Source organism: Lissotriton vulgaris, chromosome 3_1 (assembly GCF_964263255.1).
Source record: "Lissotriton vulgaris chromosome 3_1, aLisVul1.2, whole genome shotgun sequence".
NCBI lineage: Eukaryota > Metazoa > Chordata > Amphibia > Caudata > Salamandridae > Lissotriton > Lissotriton vulgaris.
In genome coordinates, this window is record NC_141689.1 from 2009101595 (window position 1) to 2009119838 (window position 18244).

General features: G+C 42.3%; 1 protein-coding gene across 1 annotated transcript in view; it reads right to left on the reverse strand.

Annotated features, from left to right (window-relative positions):
• The window catches only part of LOC147728720 (uncharacterized), a 497345-nt gene that overhangs the window by 83871 nt on the left and 395230 nt on the right, over positions 1–18244 (reverse strand). The window contains exon 24 of the mRNA XM_086963852.1: positions 11699–11856. Within this exon, the coding sequence (XP_086819978.1) occupies positions 11699–11856 (158 nt within the window). The remainder of the gene's footprint in view (positions 1–11698; positions 11857–18244) is intronic.

Here is an 18244-nt window from a genome sequence, read left to right on the forward strand (position 1 = left end):
TTACTAGTCCTTCCCTAAGACAAGTTATGGGAACATGATGATCATACTTAAAATCAGCATTCCCCCCCTCAAAAAAGGTACTACAGCCTACATACTAAACAGCGCTTTTGAATTCTATTACCGATGCAACATGCCATACTCATGTTTGGTAACTCTCACTTCTACACATTAAACATCTAGGCCATATGGACTGCAAGGCAATATTTAAAGATGACTTAGCTTTTGTGAGAAGTGGGATTTTAAACATGCCTACTGCGTTTATTATGAAATGTGCTTATTGTTGCTTAGCTTCCACCAGTGAGGGCAGCAGGGGGAGCCCTGATACCATGCGTGTAATCACTCATGTGGGTGGGGCACATCCACACTGTAGCTTACATTTGATATTTGAATTATATGTCTGGGATACAGTTTATGTACCACTGTACTGTGGCTGTACCTAAAATTATATGTCAATTTTTACTTGTCCAAACACATGCTTGAGAGCTGTTTAGCAGACTCCCTGTGTTCAGAATCGAAATGTGCTAGCAAGTCCAGTAGAAACAAATCCTACAGTGCACAAAAAATACGTTTTTTTAATCTCAGATAGCATTGAGTTGACTTTTTAATCACCTCCTTTTCAACAGTTTTCCACTCTGCTTCTGACTCATGTAGTGATCATTTTATCATGAATTTTAAATGACTAAGTATGATATGGGTATGTTTATCTTCATATACAAACTATGAAATCAAATGCTAGAATTGAGCAAAGGTAGCGACTCGTAATTTAACTATTAAAATTAGTATTCACAAGGTCCTGGGGTGAGTATGTACAGGGTTTAAAATAATATGAAAATACAACTTCAATTCAAATATCAATCTCTTTTTCTGCCTATGTGTGTATTTGTCTTCTTGTATTTCAAGCTGCCAAGTCAACTCTCTCTAGCAACCATCCCCCCTCTCCGTTTTCAGTGCATCATATTACCTCTGCACTCAGATCTCTCCACTGGCGTCATGTGAAGAAAATGGAGTTATTTAAAGCACTACACACACATACAGGCATGCATGCATGCCACGGCAGTGAAAAGAAATGTGGTAAAATAACTCATGTTATTTAAAGGAACTGTGCTAATAAACACATATTCACACATTTAGTAGTACAGTGCAAAGTTCAAATGTCAGTTTCTTACCACATTAACATGAAATTTACATAATGAAATCATTGTTTTCTATCTCACAGATTACAAGGCACAACCAGTAACACCACTCTTTCTATAATGACATGGTCTCTTCAACGTGGTTTTTGCATTACTGAACAGATTTAGCCCCTTCCAACCTCGTTTTGTTTCAATATCTTTCGTTAAAACAAATGCACATACATAATGGCATGGCATAAACCCTGTATGCACATGCTATTTATTAACACTATTGAGGGAGATGAGAGCCATCATTACCCACTCGAGACTTTGCCTCATGTGAGTCATTCGCCCCACTCCACATTTTATCTTTGTCTATATACGCTTATGTCTATATATTTACAAATCTGTTTTTCGTAATAATTATTTCTATTTTTAAAATCACAGTGAAACTGACAGCTAGTGCAACACTACGACACTTTCAAGCCCCTACAAGTTCACCTAGTTAAACCTGGTAAAAGTTGTGGAGAGAAACGCCGCAACATTCTGAGTTTTGATGTTCGGAAAGGTGGTAAAGCATGTGGTATTACTGCACTATCGCGCATTGCAAGGTGTGGACCATATAACTGGGAGGTTAAAACCATTAGGTAACTACTGCACCTGCCATGATCTGTATTTGCTTACTGTATTACCTACAGACTTGTATCCATGATATAGCTAAACTCCCACAGTCTTAATTAAGTCAAGTGAATCCACCATTGAGCAGGAGTCCTACCTCCACCCAAATACCAGAGAAAGATTTACTTTATTACACAATGGCTGCCATGCCAACAACTGGTTTTCCATTGAGGTTGGTTCCGCTTCTATGGAGAGAGTCACCACAAAGCATATCTCGATTATGGCAATTCTACCATGATGAAATATCTGTCATCTTGTGTGCACAGAGGGGTACTGCAATGCATTGTAATGCAAATGTACCTCTTAAGAGGACGATACAAATCAAATACAAAACTTGGATGGCATGTTTGGAGACTTCTCCAGTATGTTTGTGACACTTGTTAGCTCACTGCAAGGAAGACTGCCAAGAGCTGCATGACCGTCTTTCTTGGTGCTGTCCCCTCTGAAAAGAAGACCAGCCACCCCAACCAGGTGGATGGTCTGTCACCATATTCAGCAGTGTAACTAACTACAAAAGAAACACCCAATGGCAGAGCTTGTGGGGCAGTGGAACACCGTGTTAAAATTATGCTCACTCTGGTATACAGAGAGTATGATGCGCATGTCATTTTAGGCACAGTGAATTAAGTTACCGTAGCATTTTCAAGGAGCTCAAACTTCACCAGTCAAGCAAGTAACAAGACTTCATTCAATGAGGGATGTTATAGTGAAGTGGAAACAAGAACAAAAATCTCTACATTGTATAAAATGTTTTTCGATTGACGGTCCTGGATGCAACTTCATCAGCACATTGTGCTCCTATAGACTATTTCACAATTACCAATGGCATATTAAAGCAGCCATGGAAGCATCTAATTGACGGAATTGTGCAGTCCTGGTCATATTTTAAAAACACAGTTGAAAGGCTATCATGTTAAGCCTCTTTGCATTATAATTAGCAACTGGTCTCACCGGGCAGATGGGAAGATGGCAAATATCACCTTCAACATGGAGAGGGAGAAGGTTATGCCAGGCCAATAAAGACGGGGTCAACAAGGTGGGAGTAAAAAGTGATATTGGTGTAGCAAGGTGATATCTGAAAATCAGCGTAACTCCATTTGCTGCACATTGGAGTATTTGAGCAAAAGTGAGAGCTGTATCGGTTTGTTATGAGAGAAAGACAGGATATTCAAATACATAGGCCCCTATGATGAGTTGGTGGTTACATTTCAACATGTTAGCACAGATATTGGAATCCTGACTACTAGGATTTTGTTTCGTCTGATTAATTTTGGCAGGTCAAACCTGCCAATGCTTATTGGTGGAAAGGTACCTGGTAAATGCCAGGATATTAGATTTTTGCAAAATCTGAATGTTATTCCTCATTATTGGAGGAAAACTTGTAATTAAGTGGTATTTATCGCACCTGGTAAATTCTGACTCAGTGGAGTCGGATTTTACCTGGTACCAGAGAAAGTGTCTCCCTGAGGGCGGAGGAGCGTCGCCCTTCCACTATCAGTGTAGAAAAATTGAATAATAAAATGGTAATAAAACAAATGTATTAACATTTTATTTTTCATGCTGGCAGCAGCCGAGTCTGGGAGCGGGGCCAGCAGCAAAGAGGAAAATTGTGCACTTAAGTTTAAAGTGCGCATGTCACTTTGGCTGACATGCGCACTTTAAACAATCCAAACTGAGCTGTCTTAGAAAGCTGGTGGGAAACAAGCAGAGGCCCCTAGTGCTTAACCCTTTCGATGCTGATGACGAGCTCAGCTCGTCATCACCCACGGGTGTCGTATGCTGATGACGAGCTGAGCTCGTCATAAATGCAGCAAAAGAGCAATTTGCAGCACAGCGCAAAAATCCCCGCAGCAGCCATGTGGTTAAAGTAGCATTGAACCACTGCACTCCAGTCAATCCTGGTGCTTCTATCACGCTGCCTGTGCAGCATAAGAGCAGCGCCAGGATTGGTAGAGGGGAGCCACCAACTGCCAAGAGGAAAAAAAGGAATACGAAACACAAGGCAGTAGGTAACTGACTTTTTTTTTAAAGTTAATTTAACTCACTGAAATGCACTGTGAAAAACTCGCAGTGCCTTCTGCATAAAGCCTAATCTCCAGAGCAAAATACATTTCACCCAGAAGGGAGGCCTACTGTCCGTGTGGAATGAAGGCATCAATTCAAGTTTGAACCATGTGGATCAAAGAAGAAAGGGTTATGGATTTGATGGAGCAGGGTTTTGCGTAAATAAAACCTGTTCTAATTGAACCCTCAGTAACATAAATTAACAGTATGCTGTGAAGATTTTTATTAATAAATGCTAAAATAAGGGGAAATGCTTTTGCGCATGTGTAAACTAGTGTGTGTACTAATGAAAGAAAACTAGGCCGCAATTGTTTTTTAGCTTTCAGAAAAAAAAAAGACTAATGCTGCTTTTGGGCACATTAATAATATTCTGCTAGGAATATCATGGGTTGTGCATGGGATAGTGCTAAGCTCGGATGGTACGCAATGAAATTTCATTTCATGAAAATAATAAAGGTTTTAGTTTCTTTTCTGTAGAAAATACAAGCATGGGCTTACTTTCCTGCATGTCAGTTTGGGGTTAATATTTGCTGAAAGAAATTAAGTGAATTAAAATGGGCTTTGAATGAAAAGATAGAACGCAAAGGCATGAAAATGACCTTCGTAATGAGCTGTGTGTCTGCCAAGGCTACGGAAAAGAAAGTGTGCAACTTCCTTCACGAGATGGCAGAAGCAAACAATGAAAGCGTAGAGACATGCAACATGAAGGGAAGGGAAAAAAATATGTACTATGATTGTATTCAGAATTGTTTCCTGAGAAGGATATGTTGTAATGCTGAAAGTCTAAAACAATACAACAGTGAATAAAGTGATTAGATGAGAGTGTTGTGACAGAACACCCCCATTATTAGCCAATGATTGACAGACTTTAGTAAGATATTGAAACAAATGTGGGTTGAACATTTTAGTTTTAGGGTATAATTGAGGTGCCCTGGGGGGTGTGGTTTTAGGGTTGGCTGGTGTTTAGCTAGCGGGAGATCGTCGCTGTCGTCAGAGTGCTGTTTCCAGATAGAGGCCTACCTGTTTCCTGATTCCTGACTTAATCTTTGCTGCTCGACTCTTCTCGAGTGGCCTGCTGCCTTTTTTGGCCAGGAGGGTAGATTTCCCTGATTCTTACTTGGGTTACTATAGATAATCTCCTGAATTTGTATAAACATTTGCAAATGTATTTTGTCTCTGAAACTTTTCTCTCTTTGCCTATCCACTCCTTCAATGCACTGTTTATTTTGTTATGACGTTGTTCCTTTACATTGCTAATGTTTTCTCTCCGTGATAATCTATGATTTGCATTCATATGACTGTACTTGATGAGCATTTGATTTCACATTATTTACATTATTTACGATAAACATTATAAATTACATACTGAGTCTGTTATTATTTAGTACTTATTGATAGATACATAATTTTTGTCATCAACTTCTCAACTAATACAATTCATCACAATAGTCATATACAAATTGAAAGGAGAAATATAGATTCTGTATTGTACGTTGGTAAATTGGGTATAAACTTACATCACACTGAGCCCCAGCATGAAGGGATTAGTTGGGTAGTTTAAATGGGCCTATGTTTATGAAAATGTATCGATCCCTGATTGCTGGATCAGATATGTTTTCAAAACATACATCAAAGAAGAAGGAATTATAAACGTGTTTTGCCAAAGAGATTATTGTTTGAAGAAGGTCTTTAATTGGGTCCAAAACAATAAATCAGGAGGATATTTGGGGGTATAGCTAGGCAATGTTCTGTGGCTTTGTACACACACTATGTGGAGACTTCTTTAGGATAGGAGAGGTTTAGGCCTCTGTGTCTTACATTCTATGCTTTATTCTCGTTGTATCACTTTATGCTATGCAATGCTATGCAATACTTATTTTTAGAAACTTCTACTGAAGCTTCACTCTGACACCTTTCTCTGTATTTTATGAATCTGATTGAACCTAGTTTAGCATTTTCAGCAAAGTTTAATTGGGAAATGAGAATTCTTTATGCATCATAGACAGGAGGATAGGACTTTTCAAACTTCTCATTCAGCTGTGTTTCCTTTACCTTGTGCCACTGCTACTGATGTTCTCTTTGGTTATTTACTATTGAGAATTAATTTAGTTCATAGAATTTGAAATCCTTTGATAATTCTGTATTTCTATGCAATGTTTCTTAGACTGATTTATAGTACTTTGGCTTTGAATTGATGATACATCTATCTTTAAACTGGCTTCCCGACTTTGAGCTTTGCTGTATAGCCACATAGGCTATGCTGTATTTGTGAATTTGAATTGAAACCTAACTCCTTTATTCCTCAAGCTCCCTGAAAAGAACAGAGTCAAAGGTGACAAAAAGGTACCAAACCCCTCCGCTGGAGCATATCCAAAAACAGTTAACTATGCAGAATGTAGAAATAGCAAACATATTATATTGCTTATAAAATTAGCAATACAACAATATCAGGCTACAAAACCTGCTACTGCACATATCTTTTCCAACTGAATAAAATAGCAACTTATGTCCTTAAATTTGTGATATTTTCTCTTGCGCTTAACACATTCTTATGACCAAAAGTCACATGTTATGACATCACAGTTAAGCTCTGTTCATGCAATCATTATTCGATATATAATAACCCTGAACACCAGTTTAGGCTTACAGCCTTCCTTCCATATTTTATCAGCCCTCTAAATAATTGTTTCCAGGTCAGTATAATGCAAGTGTCTGGCGTAGTCACACGAGGATATCAGTCACCCGGTGTCACTGCTTGCCATTATTTCAGAATCATTTGCAGCACAGAACAACTTCCCCACCATTGACTACTGCCCACTAATAACCATATTAAGCCATGGCCATGCCCAACTAGTGACCACCTTCCCACTGGGCTTGTAAAACCTCTCATCTCCCAAAGTGAAAAATTCCCTCTCCCATCACCATTGTAACATTTCATGAGTTCCCCATGAACTTGTTGATGTTTGTCCCCTTGTAATGACCTCAGCAAAACCATTCCTCTCTCCATTGCTTTGGCCTGACCAGCTCTGTCTCCATGGTCTTAGAGAGCCCTTCTCCGTGATTATGTGAGCTACTTCCCCTCCCTCATGAGCCTTGTGCGCTCTTTCCACTTCCCTACAACCATGGTGAGCCCACCTCATCCACATGAACTAACCAGCATCATCATCCATATGAGCCACAATCACTTCTATTCATCATCTTGCGAACTCATTTTGCTAATATTCTTATGAGTGCTCTCCTAGATGAGTTCTCTCTGATATTTACCAAACCCTGGGGAGCCCACGTCTTGAACAGTGGGAGGTGATGGTGAAAAGGGGGCATCTTTTCTCGAATGGCAAACTATTTACACTTGAGGAAGCCCAGCAAATGTTTCAAGTGGCCACTACACAGTTTTTACACCTTGGCAGGCTGGGGATGGAAATCTGGGACATAAAACGTCTGAAACGCTTCTGTTAATAGTAGACATGGCTACAAATAAAAAAAAACGAATTGCATACTGGTATAGGACAATGGGAGAGCATGCACAGACTAAACAACATAAGGCTAAAACAAGAGGCTGTATAAGGAAAACCACCACAGAAGAATGGGATAAGGTCTGAAAGATGGTGGTGACCACACCTAATAGTGCAATAGTCAGGACAAAATGTCCTGAAAGGTGGATCCTTAATATTCTACTAAACACCAACATTTAAAACATATCACATCACATGACAACGTTAGAAAGGACGGAATATTCCTTTTAAAGTGCAACATGCCATATTCTCACAATGACTTCATCATGAACATGAAAGACATACTAACATGATCACTGTTGTATGTAGAAATTTTCAAATGCATTGTACTGTTCAAATAATTTAGTTAATCAGAAATACACAGGTTTAGATAATATCTCATAGCAGCAATTTAGAATAAATATAAAAACATATACATAAATAAATATGTTAAAATATAAATACTCCATAACATTGCTGTTAAAACCTGTTGTCAAAAAGCCAATATAGATCACATGGCTAAAAAACACTGAGATAGGTAAAATCCTGTTAAAACCAATAAATAACTAGGATATACTTATTGTTGAGTTCTCAGAGTATGCATGTGCATTGTAACAGCCGGCTAGTCTAAACCACCAAGTTCACCATAATTGTTAAAGGAACATTGTAGGATAAAGCCCAAGTGGGCAATGCCGGATGACCTAATGATGTGCAAAAAACAATTGTGCAAATTTCGCAAATAAATAATGGCATGAAAATTAGTGCAACCCTGTGCTAAAATCTATATAAAAGTGACAAGTGTAATACATATAAAATTAAATTAAAATTAGAAATTGACCGTAATGGTCAAGAAAGAAAGATGAAACAGCTTATTAATATGTACAAAGTGACAGGCGAAATTCTTAATTGTGACTCACAAATAGGTAAAACAATCTTCACTGGCATTCAAACCGTTAGGTGTCTTGGTATCAAAAGCTGGAGTCTTCCTTGAGAATTGGCTCTACTCATTGCTTTTTCTAAAATCTCAGATTTGTAGCCTCTTCTCTAAAATCAATGTCCGTGCTGCATATTCTCCTAATACGGAGCATTTCACCATAAGGTAGGCTACGTATGAGATGGGCAGGGTGGTGACTGGCGGCATGCAACACAGCATTTCCAGCTGTAGGCTTACGAAAAAGTTTTGTCTCCAGTTTGCCCTTACAAATAAAAATCTCAACATCCAAAAAACAAATAGATGTGGCACTGATTTGGCTAGTGAACCCAAGATTTAAGTTATTCTCATTCAAATTTTCTATGAACTGTTTTGCCTCACATTCCAAACCATCCCAGATTATTAAAAGGTCATCGATGTATCTCAACCATCTTATGACTTTGGAACCCATAATGGTCGGGTAGTTGGGCATGAGGACCTGTTCCTCCCAGTAACCCATGTGCAAGCAAGCGTAACTGGGGGAGAAACAGGCCCCCATAGCCACTCCCCATACCTGCTGGAACAGTTGGTTAGCAAACAAGAAAAAATAGTTTTCAAGACATAGACTAATCATATATAAAATCCTTTTACTATGCTCATTCAGACATGAGGGTCTTGTGCTTAGATAGTATTGCACGGCTTTTAGACCATCCCTGTGGTAAATGCTCGTATACAAAGAGGTAACATCTAGAGATATCAACAAGTAACTAGGTTGCCATGTAAAGTCAGCAAGTTTCCTTAGTAAATACCCTGTATCTAAGACAAAGGAGGGTACATTTATAACGTAATCTTGAAGAAAAAAATCCACATATTTGCTGACATTCTCTAGAATGCTATTGCAGGCGGAAATGATAGGACGCCCTGGTGGCTTTATACAGTTTTTATGTATCTTGGGAATGAAGTATACTACGGGCGTGACGGGATGTTCTTTCTTCATATACTTGAATTCCTCCATTGTAATCAAGCCCATGCTTCTCCACGCCATCAGCTTTGTATATATACCATTCCAAGCCTGCTGAACTTCACTCAAGTTAGTCCTCTTGTAACAGTCTCTGTCATTGAGTTGACCAAGAGCTTCATCCATATACATTTGTCTTGGCCAAAGTACCACGTTGCCACCTTTATCGGACTGGCGAATAATGATGTTCTCGTTATTTTGTAATTTTTTGATCAATCTATGATAATCAAAGTAACGATAATGATGTTTTCTGGAAATCTTGGTTTGTTTGAAATATAATGCCCTAAGTTCGAAAGACACCTTATCATGAAACATATCTAGATTATCCTTTAGCATGAGAGGGCAAAAAGTAGATTTAGGTTTAAAAGCAGTAGGAACTGTCATAGTCTCAAGACCCCGGCCGGGGCTTGATGAAGTGAGTCAGATTCATTATGCATTTCTAGTAGCTCCGGCAGTAAATTGGAGTCAGGTACTGTCAGCGGAGGAGAATGTAACATGGGTAAAATAGCAGGTACTTGATTTGCAGTTTTATGCAAGAGGTGGTATTTCCGGACTTTAAGCTTGAGAACATACTTAAAAAGATCGATTTTTGCACCAGCGTAGTCAAAATTGCTCCTCGTGCTGTATGATAAGCCTAATGACAATATTTTGGTTTCTTTTGGTGTTAGCGGCATGTCAGTCAGATTCACAACAGTTTGCGCTTCCTCTTGCCGGAGACCTACTTGTGTTTCCATTGTCTCTGCGGCTTTTTGGTGAAGGTTTTGTTGGTTGCGTCGCTGTTGCTTGTTGCACCGCCTCCTTGCGGTGCGTTTGTTGTTGGTACTTTGTTGGCGTTGACACCTCAAGCAACAGAGCGTAGGGTCTGTTTTCGATCTTGTTGGACCACTTCGAGCTTCTGCGCCAAGGTACATTTTCGAAACCCCAACCTCTGTAATCTCTGTAATTCATTGTCAGATTCACTATCTAAGTTGGAACTGAAATCTGAGATAGATGAAGCCTCAGCAGTTGCGGCACCAACTGGTTGCTTTGACGTAGTAGTCTTTGCAGGTACTTTCTGGTTGGCTTTAAGGTTATCATATTTTTTTGCAAAAGTAAATATTTGACCGTGTTCATAGTCCAAGCGGTCGCGCTGGAATTTATATGCTTTGCGCTTTTTAATTACTTCCTCCTCCCATTTTAAGCGTGTTATCATTTCTTCCCGATATTTCGCCATTAAGGGGGTACTTGGAAGTTTGTCAATCTCGCAATTCAATCTATCTATCTCCACTAGTAGTACAACCCGGTCACTCTCCGCGTGCTTAATAAGTATCTCCACTAGGCGCCGAGATGACTCTAGGTTGCAGTCTGCCCATTCTAGTAGCATGCGGGGGTCCGGATTTTCATACGAAGGGGCCAGCATAATTCTTAAGCCCCGTGGTATCCTTCCCACCTCGAGGTAACCTGTGAGAGAACAATGCTCCAACCATTTGGCCTCCTCCGTTTTGCTTGTCTTTTCCAGTGCTTTAAATAAGTCTTTGAGATTACAATGTGCATCTTGTTCTACACCTGAAGTCACAGTTTGTACATATTCCCCAGCCAGGGAATCGGCAAACACGCCTTTGGCTGCTTCAACTCGACCCTTTAACGTGTCTGCGGACATGGTGTGTCAATGAGCGTTTGTTACTTACAAAACTGATTCCGTCTTCAATCTGTATCTCAGCCGGAATCTTGCACACTCCACACGAGAATATCTGCGGAGCTCCGAAAGCATGCAGGTACTAACGTTGCGACTCCCGTCTTTAGCCAGCCGACCTCCGACCTGGAACAGCTCCGTCAAACTTCCCTGCAGTACACCCAGTGCTTCCGCTCTCTTCGGGCAACCACGGCTTCTCCTATTCGGAGCAAAAAGGGGATTCCGAAAACGGGATCACTGCTTCCTGCCTCATGGCCCAGTACATGGAGGGGTTAACGCCAGTTTCGAGGAAGCATTCTCGAAAATTATTTGTAGCAGAAGGACGTCTTTTTCCAAAGTTTCTTCAAAGACGAGGCGAACCCAGGAACTGGTGCATTATATATTTATTTTTGTGCTCAACACCAAACCGTCATAACGCTTTTCAGCCTGAAGAGGCTTTGGTGCCCAACCAATTCAATACCCCCACTGTGACTGTTGACATATTACTGATACACTGGTTTATTGTCACTTGATCTTTCCGCAAATACTATCTCTTGGTAAAATGTATTAATGCAATGTGGTAAATGAGTGGTATACAAATGCAAACATTAATATATATATATATATATATATACGTGTGTGTGTGTATATATATAATATATATATATAGATATATAGATACACATACATACTCACATATACACATGCTCACATATACACACGCACACATATACACACACATATATATATACATACACACACCCACATATGTACCTGTACTGTCTTTTGCTTTCCTTCTTCTTGCATGAGCCTCTGGAATTGGGTGATCTTGGTCAGTAAGTCCATTTCGCAAGGAGGGCCTGTCTTTGTAATCCGCCCTTATTCGCTCTTTGATAAATCCAGTATCAAGGTTCCAGATGACAAAATGATCTCTGAAAAGGCAAGGTCACATATCATTTTCCTATAAACACTTAACCTAAGTACTTTACATTCTTGCAAAATACATCATTCATGCAATTCAGCTGTACAAATGATTAAAGTAACTTAACCTTCAATGAACATGAAGAGCAAGAGCATGTTTTATTGATAGTCATTCATTTGTTACAGCAATTCAGCTATAACTGAGACTAAAACATAAAACGTAAGATCACTCTTATTATATACCATGTTACCAATTGGATGTGGATGCAGTGTGCACGTCTTTCTCACATAAGAAATTTCACTGATGGACCCTTTATCACTTTTACCTTCCCTGACCATAGAGCCCTAAACCTGGGGTAAACCGAGTTTAAAGTATTAAACCTTCAAAATGCTGAATTTTTTGTAAATTTCTCAAAAGGATCTAAAGTGGTATGTCTGTTCCAAAAACAGGTCACTTTTTGAACTAACATGGAATTTACCATATGAACATTTCCTCGTGTATAAATATGAAACTACGGGCACAGTGGCCTTTCTGTCATTCAATGTATTTTCTTAAATTAGTGAACTTTCACTCGGTTTGGAAATTTAGGCTAGAATACACGCATCCAGTGGGCATTTTTCAGTGCTGTGAATATTCGCAATTGTTTGCAATCACCAGAAAAAAAAGAAAATGCATCTCAAACTACTTAAGATTTTTAAAAAATTTGAGGAGCTATCAGACCCAATGGGCAGTGCAAGTCACTCCTCAACTTTTGCCTATGCATACAAACGTTGAGATGAAAGAAAGGAAAAAAAGCAGTGCATCTCGTTTCCACCTAGCAAAAGTGAATATGGAGTGGCAAACTATGACCTTAACTTTCGATCCCATACTGGCGGTCCAGACTCGACCTTAACTCCAACCACTCCATCCCTTGTGGAAATGGTTAATGAGAACTAAAGCAAATAGTGATGATGATAATGTTTCATTATTGATATGAGATTGTACATTATGTACATTAAGTTATCTGCTTGTTGGAAACAGTGTATAGTAGGGCGGGAAATAAACTTAATTGTTTAATGATGGGTGAGTGTTGGAAGTTAGGGTCTTTATCCCTCACCGCCGCCACCAAATGCTGGAGGCAGTAGTCCCCAACCCCTCGTTTCAACGTTAGGCTAAGTAAGGACACCGTCTGAGATAGCGCTGCTCACCCCCTTAGTAGCTTGGCACGAGTATCCAGGGTTATTTCCAAGGCACAAGTGTACAATATGTGCAACCACATTTTCACCAACCCAATGATGTCACCACAAATAGACTCCCCACTAGTTTTTATAAAATTAGTATAATCTTTATATAAGAAGTTATACGATATGACAACACAGTACAAAACCAACATATAAGAATGGGTAGTATTCCTTCCGGTTGGTTGGTAGGTTCTAATCCCAACCACCGCCTCTAGCAAACAGTTAAGCTCACTTCTGATCATTTCCAAAAGGTTAGGCAAGTTGTATTGCTAAAATCACACATGTTGCAAATGAAAAGAAATACTGCAATGCGTAACAATATTCTCTTGTACTGTGCAACAGAGAAACAAGCCATACATAGCGCCACAGTCATGTACTTGCAATAGAAAGAATAATGCAATGCGTATCACTACCAGCATGCCCTTAACCAGGCAGAAACAAAGCAATGTGTCACTCTACAATCATGTACTGTGCAATGAAGAAATAATGCACTGTGCCACATTATAATAAGGTACTGTGCGATGAAGAAATAATGCAATGCGCAATGTTACAATCATGTACTCTGCGAGGGAAAAATAATGCAGTGCGTAGCGCACCAAGCATGTAGTTCATCAGGCACAAATGAGGTCAGGCGGCATACGACAGTTCGATAGTTCGTTAGCATCAATAATACAAAGTGTAATACGACAGTTTAGGTGCTCTGTTAACAGTGCCCCCAATATGGATCAATAATGACACAAAAGTACAGCTTCTCACTCTGGCCCCAGTACTGGCCATGTTGAGATCTGAGCCGAAGCAACAGTCTCGCGCAGCTGAAAGAAGCAAGAGCCCGAGAGAATGTCCCTTCTGGCCCGCACCCCACCCAAGTGGTGATCCACGTTACCTGGGGGGTGCGACCCTACTCTCCTCTCCTCCTTCAGCGACTTGGCCCTTGATCCAGAACTCCGTCAATGGGTACGGCGAGCTCGGGACGGCGGCTTAGCTCCTCTGGGGCTGCAGATCCGGGCCGCTGCTGTTTCACTCCGAGGGCTAAATAACCTGGCCCTCCTTACGGCGGTCTCAGTAAACACCAAGACCTGCCCTCAGCACTGTGGAGACTTACTTCGAATTCGGTGCACACACTACCCAGGCATTCCTCACCAGTGACTCTGGTTGCACCTGGACACGCACCGTGCGCGTCCAAGACTCGCCTCTTCTCTGGTGCTCACAATGACCCGGCGCTCTTCACCAATGCCTCTGCTTGCACCTCGACACGCACCCTGTGCATCTGAGTCTCACCTCTTCTCCCGGTGCACGCGATGACCAGGTGCTCCTCACCAATGCCCTGGCTGAACCATGGCAGGCACTCTGTGTGTCCGAGTCTCACCTCTTCTCCTGGTGCACATGATGACCAGGCGCACCTCCCCAACACCCTGGCTGCACCACGACATGCACTCTGCAAGTCCGAGTCTCATCTCGTTTCCCCGTGCACACAACAACCAGTCACTCCTCAACACCGCCTTGGCCTGCACCACGACACACACCCTGCGCGTCCAAGACTCAGCTTACCCCTGCGTGCCCACAGTCACAAGGCACAACTTCTGAGGGTCTCAAGCTGCAAAAGCACAAGCACACCGCGTTGCTTGGGACTTCTCCAGAAACCTTTATGTTCCTGTGTTTCTAAACAGGGAGCCAGATTACCTTGGGCCCTTGGGGTTACAAGACACAGCACAAAGCACAGTCTTCTTCAAGCAGGGGGACCCAGCACCTCCAAGCCCAGTCCCAACAGCCTCTCCCTTGGTTAGAACAGCAAACCGTAGACCAGCCCCAGATTACGAAGCAAGGATTTGTCTTTCCACAGCAGTCTCTTCAGTTGCTCCTTCTTTAGCAGAAGTTCCTCTTGACACAGAATGGGTCAAAGCCTTTTCAGTCTCACTCCATTTCTGTTTCATTCCCACATTCAGGGGTTTCAGCTCTCATAGTTATACCCCTTAATGTCTTTGAAGTTCGTTTGTGCTCAGGGGTCCCTGACCCCTGCCTAAATCAGTTCTGGGTGTCTCCTTCCCAGTGTCACCTTTTCCCTTTGATACTAGGGGTCTGGATCCTTAATCACTCAGCAGGAGATGGGTCAATTGGTTTATGGCACCAGCCCAGGCCTTTTCCCCTCCCGGGCTTCTCCTCCCCCTACTCTCCAGATGCAGGGCAGCCTGTTGCCATCTCAACCCCCCCTTGGGTCCAGACCTCTCCCAGCTCCTCTCACCTTTCAGATCCAGACAGTCAATCCATATTTCAGCAGAGACACACAGAAATGCTTAAAGCACATAACTCAGCCACTTTCTAAAAGTGGGATTTCTGAACACACATTTACAAAACCACCTTCACATAAAAGTAGGACCTCAGACACCAACTCTTCCATACACGTCTGGACCTGTGAATACTCTGCCAGGAAAAAAGACTGCTGTGTTGCTGTAAGGACTGTCACTTTGTTGGACTGCTGATCTACTGCAGCCTTGCTGAATTCCTGCCTTTTTGCCCTGCTCCCTGCTTGCTTGGGAAAGAAGAACTGGACCTTTAACTTCACATTGAATCCATGGCTACCAGAGTGACTCCAAGGACCAGTCTGCTGGCCTCCTTATCTGAGCCTCAGCGTCATGAAAGGCTCCCCACATCCTGCACCAGCACCTGAACCCAGTTGAAGTGAGTTCATGACCCCCAAGTGGTACCCCTCAGGTCCTGGATCCTTGGTGTGGCTCAGAAAACTATATTCAAGCTTTTGGACTCTTCACGCTTGTGAATGGGCCCATTCACACAGAGAATGTGCTGCTGACACCGCTATTCAATGTGAAGCTCCATCATCTCAAAAATGTGCGCTACAGCATCGACCGCTTGCATGGACTGCTAACGCAAAGCTACAGCAACGCACATCCATGATGCCTGGCCTGCTCTTTGCACTACTCAGCCAGCATCCCATGACAGTGTCCCTGCTCCTCACAGCCCCTTCCACTGTGAATAGGACTCTTGGTACAGATTTGAGAAGGTAAAATTTTAGCTGACCTAACCTAGTGACAGTAGCCAACCTGTGCCCCATTACAGTCAATCTGAACTTGTGACTGAATTAAGCAGACCACTCTTACCCAGTCCAAAGATCAGGGCTTGATCCATCACCGTTATTTATCTCACTGCACCATCCCAGCTCAGAACCTGGCTATATGCAAATCAGTCTGTCCCTGGCCCAGTGCATCATAGGAACAGGGCAGACTAAACTACCAAGCCAATTCTTCACCAGAAAGGAGACAAGCTACCGGGGACCGGTTTCTGGCATTTCAGCCGTCTTCGGTCCCCGGAAGCTTGTTTCCTTCCCAGTGTAAGAATTGGCTTGGTAGTTTGGTTTGCCCTGTTCCCATCATGCACTGGGACAGGAACAGACTAATTTGCATACAGCCAGGTTCTGAACTGGGATGGTGCAGTGAGCTAAAAAACGGTGTTGGATCTAGCCCTGATCTCTTGACTGGGTGAGAGTATTCTGCTTAATTCAGAAACTCTGTCCATCACCACCCCTTGTTGTTAAATATTTTGTCCACCCTAAGCGTGGAAGGGTATACTCAGATGTGAGTCCCTTGCTCATTGCACCATCAGAATTCAAGCAAGCCGGGCCGACGACGGCTGAAATGCCAGAAACCGGTCCCCGGAAGCTTGTTTCCTTCCCAGTGTAAGAATTGGCTTGGTAGTTTGGTTTGCCCTGTTCCCATCATGCACTGGGACAGGAACAGACTAATTTGCATATAGCCAGGTTCTGAACTGGGATGGTGCAGTGAGCTAAAAAACGGTGTTGGATATAGCCCTGATCTCTTGACTGGGTGAGAGTATTCTGCTTAATTCAGAAACTCTGTCCATCACCACCCCTTGTTGTTAAATATTTTGTCCACCCTAAGCGTGGAAGGGTATACTCAGATGTGAGTCCCTTGCTCATTGCACCATCAGGATTCAAGCAAGGTGGGCCGACGACGGCTGAAATGCCAGAAACCGGTCCCCGGAAGCTTGTTTCCTTCCCAGTGTAAGAATTGGCTTGGTAGTTTGGTTTGCCCTGTTCCCATCATGCACTGGGACAGGAACAGACTAATTTGCATATAGCCAGGTTCTGAACTGGGATGGTGCAGTGAGCTAAAAAACGGTGTTGGATCTAGCCCTGATCTCTTGACTGGGTGAGAGTATACTGCTTAATTCAGAAACTCTGTCCATCACCACCCCTTGTTAAATATTTTGTCCACCCTAAGCGTGGAAGGGTATACTCAGATGTGAGTCCCTTGCTCATTGCATTATCAGGATTCAAGCAAGCCGGGCCGACGACGGCTGAAATGCCAGAAACCGGTCCCCGGAAGCTTGTTTCCTTCCCAGTGTAAGAATTGGCTTGGTAGTTTGGTTTGCCCTGTTCCCATCATGCACTGGGACAGGAACAGACTAATTTGCATATAGCCAGGTTCCGAACTGGGATGGCGCAGTGAGCTAAAAAGCGGTGTTGGATCTAGCCCTGATCTCTTGACTGGGTGAGAGTATTCTGCTTAATTCAGAAACTCTGTCCATCACCACCCCTTGTTGTTAAATATTTTGTCCACCTTAAGCGTGGAAGGGTATACTCAGATGTGAGTCCCTTGCTCATTGCACCATCAGGATTCAAGCAAGCCGGGCCGACGACGGCTGAAATGCCAGAAACCGGTCCCCGGAAGCTTGTTTCCTTCCCAGTGTAAGAATTGGCTTGGTAGTTTGGTTTGCCCTGTTCCCATCATGCACTGGGACAGGAACAGACTAATTTGCATATAGCCAGGTTCTGAACTGGGATGGTGCAGTGAGCTAAAAAACGGTGTTGGATCTAGCCCTGATCTCTTGACTGGGTGAGAGTATACTGCTTAATTCAGAAACTCTGTCCATCACCACCCCTTGTTAAATATTTTGTCCACCCTAAGCGTGGAAGGGTATACTCAGATGTGAGTCCCTTGCTCATTGCATTATCAGGATTCAAGCAAGCCGGGCCGACGACGGCTGAAATGCCAGAAACCGGTCCCCGGAAGCTTGTTTCCTTCCCAGTGTAAGAATTGGCTTGGTAGTTTGGTTTGCCCTGTTCCCATCATGCACTGGGACAGGAACAGACTAATTTGCATATAGCCAGGTTCTGAACTGGGATGGCGCAGTGAGCTAAAAAAC